Source organism: Gymnoscopelus braueri (assembly GCF_963280865.1).
Source record: "Gymnoscopelus braueri genome assembly, chromosome: 13".
Lineage (NCBI taxonomy): Eukaryota > Metazoa > Chordata > Actinopteri > Myctophiformes > Myctophidae > Gymnoscopelus > Gymnoscopelus braueri.
Genome location: NC_137615.1, coordinates 37,443,126 through 37,462,351, shown reverse-complemented (window position 1 = coordinate 37,462,351; position 19,226 = coordinate 37,443,126). Strand labels below are relative to the sequence as shown.

Sequence of the window (19,226 nt, the reverse complement as noted above, 5' to 3'; positions counted from 1 at the left end):
GCAATTCTGCCACCAACTGTATTGTAACGATTAACACCTTGAACTTCGTAATGGACCACAAACTATGGAATGAACTCTGTTTGTATCATTTATTATCAGAGAAAAAAAAAAAAAAAAACAGCCCTTAAAGTGACTCAGTATTTTACTTGTGCCCTGTCATGTTTTCTCCTCAAGCTCATTCGTCACAAAGTGGTGAAACTGCCTCATCATGTTAAGCTTCAGACATGTGAGGGATGTGTCAGCACTCACACTTCCTATTACATTCGGCAGCTCGAATATAAAACAGAGAGAGCAGATCACAGAGGCAGTAGATGGTTAACACTCCAAGGAGAGCAACTTTTACAAGATACACTTCAAGAATCATTCTGCTGAGGCTACGACAAAGGTAAGTTAATGTTAAATTAATAATGTTTGTTACTGTGCATGTTATTGATCTATCTATTTACTTATTTGTATTTAATAAATATTAATTAACCATGATGACATCGTTTGCAGAACTGTTGACAATGAAGAGCGCAAGAAGAAATGACACAGATTCCTCTGACAGGTATTGTAATTCACATCATACAAAAAAAAATGCTGAAACATTTTTAGGAACATTCAACCTGCTCCCATGCAGGCTGTGTTCTCGTGTTTTCAACGTTTCTTTATATATCACAACAGTGTCCATCTCTCTCCACAGTGATTTGTCAGAGCAGATCAAGGCATCCACTAAGGATAGTCACATCAGAGCTGAGAACACACAGCTGATGTTAAGCTACCAGAAGGGACAAATCACTCTGCCACAGTACAAGGTGAGCTCAGCAGATTCACATCGTGTAGAGATCATCACAAGGAGAACACCCCTGAATGATCCGTTTGACAGAGAAAACAAGCTTACCAGTCTAATGTACTGTCAATCATTGCTGTCAGGTGGAAATCTTGTATCACCATATTTAAACAGTTTTTTTTTCCCGTAAATGAATGCCCTACTTCATAGTACAAGAGTGTCACAAAAGTGCAACGAGTTCTGAGCTTGTAGATCTACTATATTTGCATTTTTTTTTTAATGTTTGAAAGTGAAAGCGGTTCATTCTTGTCTGTGGGTTTTATAAATATTGAGCTTGTGACTAAATAATAAATAATATCCATTAAAGGGATACTTCACTTTCGGGCCGGGGACACATTTTAAAAAAATATTAAAAATAAATGAAAAAAGTTATGGAAAATTCATGGCCCCCTCACACATTAGTAGGACACTGCGTGTCGTGAGGGGGCCATGAATTTTCCATAACTTTTTTCATTTATTTTTAATATTTTTTTTAAATGTGTCCCCGGCCCGAAAGTGAAGTATCCCTTTAACACTGGTTCTTTTTTCCATTTCCTGAAAAGTAACGATTTTGGACATATACTGTAAGTTTTCCACCCAACAGTGACGAGATGTGTTTCTCTATTCCAAAACAGCTCCTTCTCTGTTCCCTGTATGAGATCTACAAAGCGCTGGAGCAGGAAATGGACAGGAATGCCTCGCACCCAGCTGTTGAGCCAATATACTTCCCCCAGGAACTAGCCCGTCTGGAATCCCTAGAGAGAGATCTGGAGCACTTCTTTGGACCAGAGTGGAAAAAGAGAATAATCGTTCCTGCAGCCACACTGAGATATCAACAGAGAATTCAGCAGGTGAGTGCTGAAAGAATACTAAGAGGACACTCTAGCAGAGACACTGTGATATATGTGGAACTGATAAAGGTTGAATCACCCACACATCATGACTTCAAATGTTTCTTTGTGGATCCCTCGACCAATTCATATTATACTCTTTTTAGAGAACCAAATGGCTCCATACTGAATTTCTTTGTTTACAAAGAACATTTTAGGTGTTTTATGTGACCTTTGCCTCAACAAGAATCATTGTGATTCTATATCAATATTCATATCAATTCCATTTTAAGGAGACATACTATGTATAGAGAGAACTAAGAGGTGAGACTCATCTAATTACACTTTTTTTTCTCAGATTGGCAAAGACAACCCAGCATTGCTCGTGGCACATGCCTACACCCGTTACCTTGGTGACCTGTCAGGGGGACAAGTGCTGGGGAAGATTACCCAGAAATCCGTGGGGCTGAGTGGAGGAGACGGCGTGTCATTCTTCTCATTCCCTGGTGTGACCAGTCCCACCCGCTTCAAACAGCTGTACCGCAGCAGAATGAACAGCATCGAACTGACAGAGGAGGAGAGGGAGGCTGTGCTGGCAGAGGCTGTTGCAGCCTTTGAATTCAACATCCAGGTGACTGAATGAGGTTTTATCACTTTCAGCCTGGCATCCCTATTTAGGGCATGTCATAAACATTAGTACATTATACAGTATGTAACATAGGGATTAAACTGGATTTGCTGTATTTTGGGGCTGTATTAGATTTGTTTACATTGTAAACATTGGAGTAAAACTGATTTATGGAGGTATAAAGAGCAAATTTTTTATCTACAAATCAAACTCTTTGAAAGTGCACAAGATTATAAAATACCTATTTAAATTAAATATTCAACTAATTTATGTTCAAAACAATCCGGGCCTTTAATTATAAAAGGGTCTCAAGTCAAAGGGAACCTAGAGAAAAACAAAGAGGAAGTAAATATAAAAGGGGAAGGGCTGATAAATGCAACATGTATGTTGCATTTATCAGCCCTTCCTGCGTATACGCATGTTATCAAATTGCTTTATGCTGAATGTTTTTTTTGTATTGTCTTCCCAATCAAGGTATTTGATGACTTGCAGAAAATGCTGACCGTCACAGAGGAAATGGGAAACCAACCAAAGGCCAAAACGCACAATTTCCCAGCATCCATCATCCCATCTTCACCGGTTGTACAGTTCACCATGGGGTTATGTGTTGCACTGGCCACTGTAGGAATGGGAATGTATGCATTGTAGACAGGTACTACCAACCTGCAGCACAACTGTAAACCTTAAAATGTACTTAATGAAGCAATTGTTTGCACTTACAGCACTTTACTAACGCTTAAAAATAAAGCCATTCCTGGAACTGGCTGGCAAGAAAATTGTGACATAAATGTTATAGCCTACCGTACATCAAATCGTGATTCAATCCAAGTTCTGAGAACGGTTATATTAAATGGAATTGAGATTAAATCCAAGTTCTTTTTTTATATCAAAATGAGTGTTGTTTAATCAATATTGTATGTACATTATAAATAAACACTCAAATTAAACCCTGTCTCCACAACTCATCTTCTTGTACCCAAATCAATTCCAACTGATTAACATCCATCAGACCTCACTCATGCCAGCAGACAGAATTCAACTTTCAAATACTTTAATACTTTACAGAGCATGCAACTTTTCTTTAGTACAAAACATCTTCCATAAACAGTGAAATCGTTCAGTGTCTCCATCTTTTTATTCTTTCCATAATAGACCAGCTTTATCTTGTCATGAGTGAAATATATTGGAGGGTCTACAGAATCAGATGGCCAAGATTCACAAAGACTGATCAGAAACTGCTCTATAAGACATCAACTGGGTAACAAGGAAAACAAACTACAGTATTTACATCAACGTCAAACATTGGTAGCCAAGGGAATACACAAGTTTCCTCTATTTGATTCTGTATAGGACCTTCCTCTGCATGCGGTGCTGAATCTCTCCTCTCCTCATCATCAGGTGGAGGACTTTGTGGATAGCATGCTCTGGATATTTCTGTTATAGGACAGAGGTAGAAGAGAAGGACAAGGGGGAGAGAAACACAACCTGTTGAATACATCTGTCAAGATGTCTAAAATGTTCTATGCAGACATTTAAAAAATGTATACCATTTATTTGGTTTGAACCGTTGGCCGTATGTAAATTAAAATTTCCTTACTAGTTTAATAACAATCAACCATTGTTCTGTAATTAACTGTATTGTACTGCTGCACTAGGTTGTCTTATTGCACCTACAGGTGTCTGTTCATTTCCGTTTGTTTTGCATAGAACTGACACTCACTCACTGTACATGTCAGAAAGCCACCACTGACCTGTTTGGTGAAGTCTGTGATGATGCTGTGCTCAGAGACCTGGGAGCCGATGGCAAAGCGTCTCTTCAGCTGTTTCTCGATACGGGAAATCATCTCCTGGTCCTCTTGAGTGGTGAAGCCCTCCACACCTGCACGACACACAACACAACACATTTTAGACATGCCCCAACTCCAAATACTGCAATTTCATGTAGTGATTAGCATTACGTATTCCGATGTACATAAACCATTTAAACCCTATATACACTTCATTGACCGGGGTCTGAACTTGGCCCCCTCCTTTTTTACCCCCTCTACTACACCAAATCTCTTCAACGATAATAATTGTGAGCTTTTAGAGTGCCTATTTTCGGGCAATTGTTGTACAATGTACATACAATATATCTCTGCTGTTCAGCCTGAACCTGCTAACTCCAAAACGCTCATTGTTCAGGAAACGAAAAAACGAAATAAAAGATTTTCAGGAAATGAAGAAAACCTTATATTTTTAACACAAAGCAATACTGCCTCATCAAAGTTGGTATAGTGACTTTATATATTGCGCATATATATACGCAGCGCGTTCTACTCATGCTGTGAAAACGCAGCACTGGAGAGGAGAGGGGGGAGTTGTTTGTTTTTGACGGACAGTTTGAGGATCCAATGGAGTTGGGAGTTTTCGTCAGAGGCGCTTTTTAATACTTTACATTGGTTCAAATGTTTAGATTTTTTACACAGACGTAAAGGGTGTTCAATAGCGTTGATTTATGAAAAGAATGATGAAAATGGAGTTAGCTGGTTCATCCCGGACACCGACGATATGTAGATTAAGCATGCGGAGATTCAAGATACGAATCTCACGATGCATCCTTCGCTGCGTGTCTACATCGGTAAAATCCATGGTTACATTGTTTTTTTCATGTTGCATTTCATCCTATCCTGTATTTCCGAGGCGCCTTGAACGCACCATCAGCCAAAAAAAAAAAAGAAGCTGGGCGGTCTCTGACATTGACTACAGACTAACTATGCAGCACCCGTGATTACAGATAGCCCCACGGGTTAAAGATGCAAGAGAAGCACCACTTAGCTTTAGAAAATCCCTGTCCACTGATCAGTTGTTGTGTCACTGTAGCACGCTGAGTGATAATGATCTACAGCTGTTTGTTCTTCTTGCAGAGTTTCTGACACAATTGATTGAGATCATTTTGTAATTAAAGAAAGCTACACATATATGAACAACAACGTTGCTGGGTGTACTGCTTGTGTTTAAAACAAAGTATTTTTCACTGTTTCACAATTTTTCACTGTTAAGGCAGCTTTCTCTTTTGCTGCTGCTGTTCTATCGGGGCTAGAGCCTAATTTATACTTCGCAGAACAACGGTGTCCAGCGCCTAAAATAGCAGACAACAAGCTCACAACGAGTCGTGGGTGCGACTCATTGTGAGCTTGTAGGTCTGCTAGGTTTTTAAAACATTGTGGCTAAAAATTGCATAACCCTGGATTATATTTGTATAATATAATAATACAGGCCAGGGTCTTCAACATTTTCCAGGTCAAAGACCCTTTAGCTGAGGGAGAGATCAAGCAGGGACCCCCACTACATAGGCTATATTGTATAAAACTGTGTTGCAGATATTTGGGGATTTATATTAGTAACATTAATCCATAATTGACATTTTATCTCTTAAACCCTCAATAAAAACACTTTGTCAAATTGACCTTTGGCTCTGTATTTGGTCAGCTCTTTCTTTCCTCCGATCTACAAGTAGATCTGCTATTTTCAGCTAATGTTCCCCTCAGAATAGTGATGCTAGGGTTCAAGTGGTTAACGTAAAAAACTGTGTCCTATCACACAAATATTTGGCAGCCCCCCAGTAATAACTGAGGACCCCTAAGGGGCCCCAGACCCCCTCTTTAAGACCTATGTAATAATATATATAATAATTATATACTATATGATTAGTAATCAAACAATTCTACAATAACCAGCAGACCCTTTGTTTTCTCACATAATTCTATAAGTTGGGTTGTTGTACTAGATGCAGAGCACAGTAAAACAATAAATTGCTTTGAATTGAAATGTAATGCATTTTTAGTACATGTTTTGGGAAATTAACGTGGGCTTTAATATAAATCCTTTGCATTGTGTTGAATCTCATTGTGCAGAATTGAATCGCCATCAAATCGTTATCAAATCAAATCGGGAACAGGGGTGAATCGTATCACATTGTATCATCAGGGGCTTCAATGTATCGCTAATGTATCGTATCGCTGGCAGTGTATCGAGATGCGTATCGAATCGCCTTAATGATGGAGATCCACATGCTTAATGTAGATTGTACAGTATGTGGAAGGAGGGTACAGACCTGAGAGGCTGCCTGATTGGGCAGCGTCCAGCGTGGACACCTGGAAGAGCCTGAGGGCCTCGTCCACCTCGTCCTCACCAGCCACCGCCTGAAGCTTCATCTTGGCCAGAGACTCTGCGATACGAACCACGGCCTCCAGCTGCCTGGAAGAGGGAAAGGTAGAAGAAATAAAAATGTGTTGTCCAGCGGAAATCAGACGTGCTTTAGGTTTGATGGGAGGTTTTCATGAGCTCATGACACAAAACACATCAGTTAGCGTTTGGTCACAATAGAATGATAGGATTCAGGTCTACAAGCTCACAATGCATCGGCAATGCATTGCGAGCATGAACAATTTTTGAAAAAAAAAAAACATTTTTGGGAAAACTTATATAATCGCAATCACCTTTCTATAAAGAACTTTACAATGGGCATTACAGTCACACACGACGAAGGCAACCATGCAAGGCACCAGCCAGCTCATCAGGAGCAGTTAGGGGCTCCGTGTCTTGCTAAAGGACATTTCGACACTAACCCAGGGGGAGCCAGGAATGAAACCGGGAAACTTCCGCTTCCCATGCGGCCACTCTACCTCCTGAGCCACTGCCACCCCATACCGACATGCCCACAGTAGCGACGCCAGGGTTAATGTGGTTAGAAATCTCATCTGCAAAGGTGCCCTTTACATAGCCTAGTCTGAGAGGCGTCTGTAGATCCATAAGTGACATTACAAGACACCGCAGCAAATATAGTGTATATTATAACAAAAGATGACATTTTTGGCCAATCAATCATCAGGGGGATGATTGATTGGCCATAGTTTATGTACATACCTGACAGTGATGGGGATAGAGGCTCTCTTGTCGCTCTCTCTCTCATGCTCTCTTGCTCCACTTCTCATCACCACGTATCTGTTCTTCAGCTTCTCAGCGGCCGCCGCAGAGAGACGGGGCCCACATTTACTGTAAGGAAACACATTAGTCATGACCACATGCAGAATAGTGTTATTTTGCTTTTTTTGTTATCCTAACCCAAAGTCTAGTTCTGGATTGTTAACACATTGCCTGCCAGAATTATTTCAGATTTTTGCAGTTTTATGCCAGAGATTTTTCATTGAGAAAAAAAAAGTACTCAGGAGCCGAGATAAGTTTTAAGTTAACAAGGAAGTGGATAGGAGTCTAGATCTTCGAAAAATCATATCTCCTTGGTCTTTGGGTCAAAAAAAAAAAAAAAAAATGAATTTTTTTTTTTTTTTTTTGAAAGATCAAGTTAACTTGATCTTGGCAATCAATGTGTTAAGATCCGAGGCAAGCGTGGTTACCTCTGCCAACTACGGGGTCAAATATTGGGTCTGCGGCCCAATACATATCATTTTCGGGGTCCTTGACATGAAAAAGGTTTGAGAACCACTGAATCACATACTCAATTCATGGAGTGTGCGTTAAGCTCAGGACTTCCGTTAAAATCAGGTGTTCAGAAACACGGGAAAATGGAAGATCATCATCGCTCGACTAGGCTGACGTTATCTTTAATATTATTAAAGCAACATACGCTTTTTCAAAAGGTAAGAAAATCGAAAAATCGCTGACAGTGGGTGCACGCAGCCAGAAATAAGTCTGGCAGTGAAAGAGTTAATGAACACTGGTGTCTATTACCTAGAATAATTTACCTTCACCATAAAATATGTCATAAAAATATGTCATCACTAGAGCACTCAATGGAACCTGTGAATCAACATGACATTTGACTATTTTCCACCGTAGGATTCTAAAGAAAAAGTTACAATCATGGACTCACACTCTAGCGTAGCCAATGAATTTCTTAAAGGTGGCCAGTGGAACCTCTCCCTCCACGCCCTCAGTCTGTGTGTGAGCACTCAGGTGGACGTTCATCACATGACGAGCCAGAATCTGAGGAAGAGGGGGACAGAGAAACCAGAACCATGACACTCAGTAAGATTAACCAGCTTAAACCCTATAGACTTAGTTGACCGGAGTTCACCAGGGGTAGCTAAATGATAAAAACTAAAAACTGTGGAAAGGTGGGAGAGGGGGCATATCTAAATGACGGTTGAGTGAAGGAATACATACATTTCTCTGTTAGGAAATGTGTCTAAAATGTCATAATACAAAATGCATTAATTACTGTATACTGTGAAGTCTGCGAGTTGAGCCAGTGACATTCACTTCACTCAAAAACTCCAACCACAACCATGCAACTCCAGTCAAACTACCATCTATGTTCTCACCATGTCTCTTTCCTGGTCGTGGTGGTCCTTGATGATGAAGATCATATCAAAACGAGACAGGATGGTGGGCATGAAGTCGATGTTCTCTTCTCCCTTGGTGTCGTCCCAGCGGCCGAACACGGAGTTGGCGGCAGCCAGCACCGAGCAGCGGGAGTTCAGGGTGGTCACAATGCCGGCCTGGAAGAAGAAAAGTACATTTATCAGAGAACCGCAGAACACAAAGTCACAATAGTACCAGTTCACTTACCATTTTATTGTTCACAATGATACGAGACGCTAGCTGTCTATGAGAGGGTCTGTGTGTGTGTGTGTGTGTGTGTGTGTGTGTGTGTCCGTCCAGAGCAACCAATGTGCCAAAACTTCATTGCACATTGCGAGTAGGCTACAGAAGTCCATCCACATTTTTTCTCCCTCACGTTTGATACTTTTAATACGAAACATGTGAGCTTATAGATCGGCTATTTTCGAAACAAGTTTAGAATATCTTTTTTACATAGAGCTCAAGACAAAGGAGCCGCTGAAAGGACCATACCTTAGCGATGGAGATGGTCTGCTGCTCCATGGCTTCATGGATGGCCACTCTGTCATCCTCTCTCATCTGCGAAGGACAATAAACTCTTACTCTAGTACTCCAAGATAATTCAAATAAAGAAAATCAAAGTTCAAGCTAAATTCTCGTCTTACCTTGTCAAACTCGTCAATGCACACCACGCCGCCGTCAGCCAGCACCATGGCCCCGCCCTCCATGATGAAACCTCGGGTTTGGGGGTCCCTCAGCACAGAGGCAGTCAGACCGGCAGCACTGCTGCCCTTCCCAGAGGTGTACACCTGATGGGAGCATCAGCAGCACAGGAGTTAGTTACATTGTTAGCTTGGAGAAGTAACACTGTACTACAGAGTATAAATACGGCTTCTGCTGCGTCACTGTGGTACAGCTCAGAATAGACCTAATAATTTAGCTCACTTCAGTTGTTGTCAGGGTATTTGTCACTGTACATTTGCACATTATGTGAAATGTGTCCTCTACATTTACCCACCCTAACTATTAGGATCACTAATTAATTTAATTAATACTGCACCCGGGGAGCAGTCAAGTCTGGCTGAGGGACACTTTGACAAAATATGTTAAATACATATGTGTTTGTTGGATTGAACAAACATTTATGTTTCCAGTGCATTACAAGACCCACTGACTTATGCACTGCATCATTCATTTCTGGAGAGAAACGGTTCTGCAACCATAATGAACCTCCTTTCAATGCATTAGTCAATTTCCTTGTCAATGCAAACCTCATGTACAACAAAACAAGTAGATGACTAAATTACCGCGATGGGAGAGCACCTCTCCACGAACTTGAGCAGCTGAGACTTGGCTGTACCAGGGTCTCCCAGCATCAGCAGGTTGATGTCTCCTCTGCGAGTCAGACCATCAGGCAGTCTGAGGGAGACCAGAGGATACATGCGTTTTATGAAAGCACAAACGTGAGGAATTCAACTGACCGATCACAAATTACCATGCTCAACACAAAATTCTGGACCACAAAAAAAAAACTTGACCATTGTCTGCACTCTCAAAGATGAATTTCAATGCACAGCAGCAGTTGAACATGTTTCAGTCTTCATCAACATTTTAAAGTGGAAACACTCAGGCAGCGCAGTGGTGCCTGCCCAGAGGTTATGGGTTTGAATCTACCGTGGTGCATTCAGCTTCGTCAAGCATCTATCTATACGATATATGATATTTGTCACCGCAGGTACTCCTATGGGTTCCGGCTGCACCTGTCAACAGGGAGTGTTGCGCGGGAGGAGTAGGACAAAGGCTCTACATCCTCTCAGTGGAGGCTCCTCACTGGCAGTTGAGTCAGTAGGATACAACAGCAGTGACAACACACAAATGTGTGGGGAGGACTCAATTGGCATAACGACTATGTTGGGGAGAAAAAGCTATAAAAAAAAGTGCACAACGCTGCACGGTGTAAAAGCACCCATCAACATCAGGTAGTCTCAGGCAGAACTATGAATAAAACACAACAGGGACGTTCCTTTCATTACCATAGACAAAGTGATCTCACCTCTTCCTGGAGCCTCCAAACAGTAGGCAGGCTATAGCCTTCTTCAGATCCTCACTGCCGTAGATGGAGGGAGCCACCGAGCGCGCCAGAGAGTTGTAGACGTCAGGAGAGGCAGCCAGAGTTCTCAGCTCCTCCTCTTCCATTGGTGAGACTGATCCAGATACTCCACGACCTGAGAGCAACGAGGAAAAGGAATCCTGTGAGCTCAATAGTTATTTGCACAGCTAAAGCTAGCAAAGACGCCATGTACATCATGACAAAAAGCCAAGACAGAAAACTTGCATCTAATGGCTTGTTAATGTCACCGGTGGATTTAACTTCTACTTTACTAGCTTTCAACACAATAGATAGATCTGCAATGTACCAGCATTTGTCCTGTGATTGGTGTTAACTGTTCCCAACCTGTACAACATCATCCTACAAAATGGTACACCGTGTCACACAAATGTAGCTTCAGCTTTTGATGACATGACTTTACCTGCCCCTTCTGTATCCATCTGGATGCCGACCACACGCAGGTATGAAGCACGGATGCCCACACCAGCTCCCTTGTCCTTTCCTCTGGTCTTAGTGGCTGCAACCTTCTTGATGGAGTAAATTCCAATAATGGTCACCCTGTTCCCTGGCACCACACGGTCACAAAGATACCTGAGGAAGGACAAGAGGTACAAGGTCTGGCAAGGTATGGTCACACCAAAAACAAATCCACATCCCTACTCTTTCATTTGTGGTCATGCGAAAGCATGGCACCAGCAAATTCTGTTATCAGATTGTTGTACTACACTGAATGTAATTGTGATGTACAGCTGAACTACAGTGTGCTGGCACACATGCAGCTTATTGTTACCTGTCACAGTAGACCTGGAGGTGACGGGGCATTTCTCCATGGGGCACGGCGTCAGGGGCCTCCTGCAGGCGCAGGGTTTGGTAGTCCACACACACGCAGCGGTCAGGGATGATGAAGTACGGATCCACAGGACATTTCACTCTGCCGGCCTGCTCACTGGAAGAGAGAACAGATACGACTTAAGCCTGACTTATCCTTAGTCCCCACTCCTTTTGGGGTATTTTTTGTCACAGTACATTTGCACATAATGTAAAATTTGTCCTCTGCAATCTGCATTTACCCATCCTAACTATTAGGAGCAATGGGCACCATTAATACAGCTCTTGGAGAGCAGTTAGCAGTTTAACTGCTAGTGATTAAGTGTCTTGCTGAAGGACACCACAATCATCGGCGGCCGATTTGGTGGCCGATTTGGTGACCTTCAGTTTCAGCTATGGCTGCCCATAATTGAATGACTGAGCGGTTATTTTCGGTGACAGTATGCGCAACCATGAGGCATTATGCATCTTTGACACCCAGGCTTTCTTGAACCTTAGAACGTCTAGTCCTGATGTGTTACAGACACAGTAGGAATCATACACACACACACACACACACACACACACACACACACACACACACACACACACACACACACACACACACACACACACACACACACACACACACACACACACACACACACACACACACACACACACACACACACACACACACACACACACACACACACACACACTCACGCGTTACACTTGCGTGGCAGAGCGTAGCCCTGTAGGCCAGGCGGCAGAGGGATGTTGCTGATGACTGAGCGACAGCCGCGACACTGCAGGCACACGCGGGTGGCCTTGGCCCTCACCGCCGTAGCGGATATGATGATGCCAGGTACCTTCACCAAACGGGACACCTGCTCAGACTACAGGGGAAGCAACAAGAGAAAAGAGGCATCAGGAAATCTGGTGTCAGAAATAGGGAGCGCAGACAATGCTGCAGAAATCAAACTGGACACATTGAAAATGCAAGGTGCAGTGTTAATTTAACTCAGAATGGAAAAATGCACCTTAGGAACCCTTTTTATCTACGGGAGGGCCCCATCTTGCCTTACCCCTTATACCTAAACTTTTTGGGCATTTCTTTACTATTGAAAAACATCTTTTTAATTTAACATGGGTAAATTCTCATTCCACTACTCTGCCACTACAATGTGGAATGCCCTGACATCATCCATTAAATAATGTGAATGACTGGTTTGCTTCCAAACTGGCCTAAAAAATATATATATCAGGAGACTACAAGGGAGATGTCATTCACTGCTGCCGTTTTACCCCTTTGTACATATACTGTAGTTATTTGTATTTGTTGATGACATGTATTAATGTGTCAATATGCCACGTTGATGAATTGAATACATAGGACCACAATGGATGGAAACAAGTTTCATTCCAAGAAAGAACTTTCCAACCAAAGCATGTTACATTGGGGCATCACGTGACTGCTGAACTGTCACACCAAATGACAACGTGTTACCTTCAGGTTGCGGATGGAGGCAGGATTTGCGTCACTCTTCACCATGACCTGGACATCCTGAACTGCCTCTTCTCCCACTGGCCTGGGACGGGTCACTTCATCAGCCACCTCCTTGGCTGCCTCCTCCAGCTGTCAATCAAGGTGGTTGGGGGTTACTACACAGATTGTGAGTGAGTTTGTCACACATTTCAATCTTCATACATAGGTCAACATTATCTTAGCATCGATTTAGTATAAATCAGGCTTTAGTCTCCCAGTTACATTATGAATGAAGCAAACTGCTCACGGTTGACACTATCTAGCTCTGTGTGTCAGCTCATGGTGAGTTTGTATATTTTACTCTTTTCAGGAGCCAAACAGCTGTCATATTGATTAGGTTCATTCTCACACCAGAGGTTAGACTGGGATTACTTCGCCACACAGGTCGCAGATCCGGTCTAGATAGAAGAGCATAAACGGTCTGTGTGTGCATTGGCTCTAGACCGGATCTGAGCACTAGTAAATAAGGCTTTCCACAGGTACTGGGACAGCCTAGTGACATGGTGACTGGTTACCAGAGGTAGGTTCTCAGATGGCAGCTTGTAAAGGCAGTCTGACAGGTCCTCGTCAAAGCTGGCGAGGTCTTCCATCTCCACCTCCACCCAGTACTCTCCCAGGGTGTAGTGTCTCTTCAGCTCATCTCTGATAACCAATGAAATGACACAATGAAAGCACAATGTCAGCAATCACAGATATGCACACGCGTGCGCGCACACGCGACCATTTTACACTCAGGTCATTAACACTTGTGGATTGTGCTGTGCAAAGTATTGTAATTTTACAACTATTTAGGCAAAGAGTACTCATGTTATCGGACCTTGTTACACTAGGGCCTACCATCTTGTAGACTAGTACTAAGTATGCTACGATAAGATGGTGAGCTCAGTTCTCATCGTTTCGGCCAACTCAAGTCTGCTGATAGATGGAATTCTAGCTATGATCTACTATCAATGATAACTTTTACATTTTTTAAATTGTGCAATAAGTCCTCTCAGCGACGAGGAGCAAACCACGTTGAACTTGAATAAATCGCCCACCACAACAGGTCAGATAAGAATTATATGCTATTTGGTTAAGTGTTGCAAACAACCATTAGACATAGCATTACCTGTATTTGTATGTGAAACCGGTGCGATCGGTTCCAACTCTGAACTGCCGGAGGAATTCACGGAATCGTTTCTTGATCTGGGTCCGCTTCACTCCACCCTCATCCCCGCCGGCTCCCTCACCACCTCCGAAGCTGTCGCTGTAGTAAACTCCTGGATCGTCAAAACCAGACATTCTGAATCAAGATGCAAGCTTATTTTAGTTCCTTAACGGTAAATTGACAGAGACTGTACAACAAACAACACAGAGCACGATGTGTTTCGCGGCAAAACTCCTTCCACCCCAGTCCCCTCAATTTCGCGCGAGATGCATCTTCCAAGAGACGCCCCTCGGCATCTCATTGGTCCAAAGAAAAGGAGCGTGTGTTTGATTGGTTTAAACAATTGGAAGAGGGTGTGATTTAAAGATAAGGGTGGGACTTGCAAAAACTGGTGGCGGGAAAAAGACAACGGGGGAAGTAGGTGGGAGGAGTAACTAGATAGAGAGAGAGAGAAAGAGGGGAGCGAGAGGGGGGGAGAGAGAGGGGGGGGAGAGAGAGGGGGGGGAGAAACAACAACCTGAAATTAGACTTTTGACCACCGAGTCACCGACTGACATTATATGTGGATCCTATATTAAAACACTGTTCATGGCTTGTAAAGCACTCGGATAAAGAAAATAGCCTCTAGGCGGTGTCGGCGGTTCCCAACTCCACACCAGCCTGAGCAAAATATGTTAACTGTTATAACTTTTGATTGGATTATCCAATATGACCATATGAGGTATGTATTTCAGGGTCAGGAGTAGCAACTGGTATTTCACACACATTGCCCAAAGAAGCAATATTTATCCTATCGGCGCATTTCTACAAGAATAGTCAGAAGAGGTCTATGTGCTCACATACTGTACATGTGTTGAATTATCATTAATTACCATTTGTGTCTCCACTACCCATATATATCTACTTTAATAACTAACATTAAAGTGTCTTGCTATGAAAATTATTTATCTTTTTTACTTTATTTTTCCATTTAAAGATGAATCATTCCTGTAGCATGTTCAGTCTTTCAATATATAGCCTATAGGCAGAATTTCAGAAAAAGTGCTTATTTAAAGTGCTGAAGACAAATCCTGTTAATTTATGGCATACATGTTTTTTTAGGGGTATTAAGAAGTGCTGAATCCAAATCTGCTGTAAGCTTAAAAATGGCTGCCAATGCCTCAAAATTGACCATTTAAAGATGGCGGCCCTGCCACCATGATGACGTAATAAAAACATATTAGTAGAAACTTGATTATTTATCTTTTTTTGGTTTTTATATTATGGAGAATCCAATGCCATTTTCTGATTTGAGATCAAATGTGATTAAAGTGCTTAAAACCTATACATATATATTGGGAAAGTTGTTATTTTGTCATATTACAAACAATTTGGAACACATTCATTAAAAATAAATGTCTTCACTTGTCTCGAAAGACGTTATTTCCCCGAACCCATGACAGCTGGAAGTCCAGGGAGTCCAGTGAGCCAGACCTACATAGAGACACCCCGGCTGCCGGCCAATGCATAGCCATGGCATGCATGAAGGTCTTAAAACCACCATCGCTGCGGACCTAAGTACTCACACATCCAACATTTAAAACATGCACCACATATAGGCTCCAATGCGAGTCACGGGTTCGATTCCTGAGCACGACAGCCTTTGCTGCGTGTCACTCCCCGTCTTTCTCTCTCCCTGTTTCCTGTCCTATCTTCATTGTACTATCCATAATACAGGCAGAAAAGCCACAAAAAATATGCCCCACTCTCTCTAACCACCTATTAGGACTCCTCCTGGGCTCACACAGTCACACGTGCCCCACTCTATAGCCTTATGGGCCAGCTGTTATATAATATGGGCCAGGGCAGAAGCCCAGGGCCTTCTTGGTCCCCATAACTTTGCTCTTCCATGCTCCAAGTGCCCAGGGGCCAGTTGCACCACCTCACACTAAGTTCGAACTTAGCCTAGTTATAGCTTAAACACATTAAGTCCGGGAAAGCATCTGTCATTTTAGATTTATTTGGCTATTCAAAAATAGCAGATCTACAAGCTCATAGGGCTATGAGCATTGAACAAGTTATTTATTTATGTCAAACCTTCCAGCACACTAGAGGGCGCTGCGGCACTAACGACAGGGGCAGCAGGCGTCGGTCGCTTATACCTCTATGGTCGGTCGTCACATTTCAGGAAGGTAATTCAAGATGGCCGACCGCAAGTGAAAGATAACGAAACTTGTGAAAACGAATAGTTAAATATACGAAAATAACCAGGCGTCTTGGTTTCTCGTCCGATATTATCATACGCGGTGACAATAGCATGTAGTTAAGATACCCCACGCAGGTGAATATATGTTTGTTATCTTTTATTTCTGGAGGACATTGTCCACAAAGGCCCAGCGGAGGCCTCGTCGTTAGCATCTGGAGCAGAAGTGTCTTTGTGTTGTTATTCTGTTGGGTTCTGTTCTGTTCAGGACAGACGCGTGTTGTTTCAGATCAATCACTCCAACGCTCTGAACGCTGTCTGGGACAATTTAACCATCGCACGGATTTCATCCAATGGCTTAGAAACCACGCTGCCTGTTTATGGAACTGTGCTAAGTAGCTAACCGCTCCCTGGATCTTTTTTATACCACTGGCTTCGGGCGGGGTCCTGCCAGCCAGTGAAAAGTGCTGCTATCTCGCATCAACATTTGTGCTTTACTTGTATAATCACAACGGGATTAGCGGGCCAAATAACACGCATATTGGACTGCGAATCTTTGCTCATTTATGCCGATAAAGCCAAGGAAATATGGATCCGAAACACAGGAACAGCAGCAAAGCTCAACACAGCAGCAGTGACTCTAACAGCAGTAGTAGCCCCGCGTCCCCCTCCAGCCCCGCGCCGGGGGCCAGCAAGGCGACACCGGGGGGGAATGCGTTCGCCAACGACGGCAGCTTCATGGAGATGTTCAAGAAGAAAATGGAGGCAGAGAAGAGCAGAAAGGCAATGGAGCAAGCAGCAAGTGGAGATGCAAACACTGCAGAGCAAGGACAGTCAACTGAGGACAAGAAGCCCCCTCCCGTGACGAGCTTTGTAAGGGGTTTGGCAGTTGTAAGATGAGCTAGCTGTAGTCCTACATTGAAGCATAATGCACGTAAAAAAAAGAGAGAGAAGAACTCACTTAAGTTACATGATGCAGTATATATCAACACTTAAATACATGCAGTTGTGGTCATATGAATTGGACTTTTGATTGCGGTACTTATAGTTTAGTCTGTGTCAACACTGAATCCACTGGCTCTGTCGGTAAAATGCGAATTAAATGTAGACCAGACTAGATTAGGGCAGCTTCTCATGAGGGCTTGCTGGTGGTGCGGCAGGAGCCTAAATGTAGACCACCTGCTCTCTCGTGTAGTCTCCATCATTGGCAGTACCCCTGCAAGGGCTCGTATAACGGTTTCAGTCTTCTATCCCCTAACCAGGTGGGGAAGCGCCGAGGTGGTGTGTTCCTAAAGACCGGCATGGTTGCGAAGAAACACAAACCAGAAATAGAGGTACGTTTGTTTTTTGCATCTGACATGCGGTTTATTAAACGTGTGGTAAACATAATTTGACTGTGTGTCTCTGTCTCCCTTCTCTCCGTCTCCCTCAGAATGAGCCAGGCAAGAGTGATGCCTGGTCATCATACATGGCTGAGGTGAAAAAGTACAAAGCACACCAGTGTGGCGATGATGACAAAACCAGGCCTCTGGTCAAGTAGACTCCTGTGGCAACGGTGAAGCGACAATGTTTTGATGATGGCATCTGGGACTGGGGGATGTCCTGGAAGACCGGACAGTCCATACTGCCAGACTTAGTGACCTGTTGATCTTGAAACCTTTCACAAACAAACTTGTGTACAATTTTGCCGATGTTGCCCAACCCCAACCCCCTTTCTGCCTTCTTTTGTATTGTTTAAGGATTCTGCTGGTTTGTTATGTTGGACTGTTGTGACTTGTGATTGGATGTGGTGTCAAAAAGACTTTAGGGAAGTGCAGGTTTGTTGTTAGTCATCAATGTGACCGATTTACTCCTCGGGCATCAGTATGCTTTTGTTATGAATTATTTTGTCGTAGTTGTAGCTGCTCAATTGAGTTATGACACGGTATTTTCTTTTTTATTTGTTGCTAAATGAGGCATATGATCAACCAAATAAAGGTTTTGATTGAACGTCCACTGCCAGTTTTGTGGTATGGTGCCAGAGTTGCCAGCTTTACCTGGAACCCATGACACACTGCCTCAAAACCTCCATGTCGTTTCAACTTGGAGTTGAGAGGAAACAAGACCCTACTGTGTGCATTGGTCCACTCCCCTTGCTAGGCACTTGGAAAAGCAATTTTGAGGCCTGTTGTGATTCTCAAACCAATCTTTTCTGTTTATGACTGTCACCTGACAATTTCACCCGTTGAATAAATTCTTTTTAAGAAGCAGCTATTAACTAGTGGTTTGAATTGCTTATTTTGCATATCGTCGCGGTTGGGTGGAAACCTTGTATGTCCAAACCCATCACTTTTCAGGAAATGGTAAAAAAAAAGTGTTCCAATGGAGCCAATAGTTAGTCACAAGCTCTTGATACTTTTGATTGGTCCAGTATTTATAAAACCCACTGACACTTTCAAACAAAACAGCATATATATACAAGCTCACAATGCGTTGTTGCAACATGTTGATCAGCTATTTTTGCCACTTTTGCGTGACACCGATGCAAAGTAGGGCATTCATTTACGAAAAATTATTTGAAATATGGAGATGAGAGGTTAACGTCCAACAGAGACGATATGTCATTTACCACCATACTTTTCTATGAAACTTTTGTAGTCTGTGCAAGTATTTCAATTATTTCTGTAACAGCCACACAGATTCATGCTGAACTGCAGTTGGCACTTCACCTGCTCCTGTGCTCACATTTTATAATTGCCTAATCTCTCAACACAGATTCTGCAAAGGAAATTTCTTTCCCCATTTCTTTTTTATTAATTGCTTGACCCAACCATGAATTTAGGG

The 19,226-nt window shown here is 42.7% G+C and overlaps 3 protein-coding genes across 3 annotated transcripts; 2 read left to right on the top strand and 1 right to left on the bottom strand.

The window, feature by feature from the left end:
* Positions 1-279: 279 nt before the first annotated feature.
* Positions 280-3,009, top strand: hmox1a (heme oxygenase 1a). The gene is made up of 6 exons (XM_080446143.1): positions 280-385; positions 496-547; positions 683-794; positions 1,444-1,659; positions 1,997-2,269; positions 2,741-3,009. The coding sequence occupies exons 2-6, from the start codon at positions 507-509 to the stop codon at positions 2,912-2,914; spliced, it is 816 nt and encodes a 271-aa protein (XP_080302269.1). The 5' UTR covers positions 280-385; positions 496-506; the 3' UTR covers positions 2,915-3,009.
* A 291-nt stretch (positions 3,010-3,300) lies between these two features.
* On the bottom strand, positions 3,301-14,477 carry mcm5 (minichromosome maintenance complex component 5). Its single transcript, XM_080447326.1, has 16 exons — positions 14,183-14,477; positions 13,590-13,716; positions 13,036-13,164; positions 12,252-12,424; positions 11,509-11,664; positions 11,140-11,309; positions 10,662-10,833; positions 9,916-10,027; positions 9,274-9,417; positions 9,122-9,187; positions 8,590-8,766; positions 8,139-8,251; positions 7,175-7,303; positions 6,363-6,505; positions 4,018-4,145; positions 3,301-3,700 (listed from the first exon to the last, which is right to left on the bottom strand). The coding sequence occupies exons 1-16, from the start codon at positions 14,353-14,355 to the stop codon at positions 3,599-3,601; spliced, it is 2,214 nt and encodes a 737-aa protein (XP_080303452.1). The 5' UTR covers positions 14,356-14,477; the 3' UTR covers positions 3,301-3,598.
* A 1,905-nt stretch (positions 14,478-16,382) lies between these two features.
* Positions 16,383-18,654, top strand: trir (telomerase RNA component interacting RNase). Its single transcript, XM_080446259.1, has 3 exons — positions 16,383-17,276; positions 17,666-17,737; positions 17,836-18,654. The coding sequence occupies exons 1-3, from the start codon at positions 16,992-16,994 to the stop codon at positions 17,941-17,943; spliced, it is 465 nt and encodes a 154-aa protein (XP_080302385.1). The 5' UTR covers positions 16,383-16,991; the 3' UTR covers positions 17,944-18,654.
* The last annotated feature ends 572 nt before the right edge of the window (positions 18,655-19,226 follow it).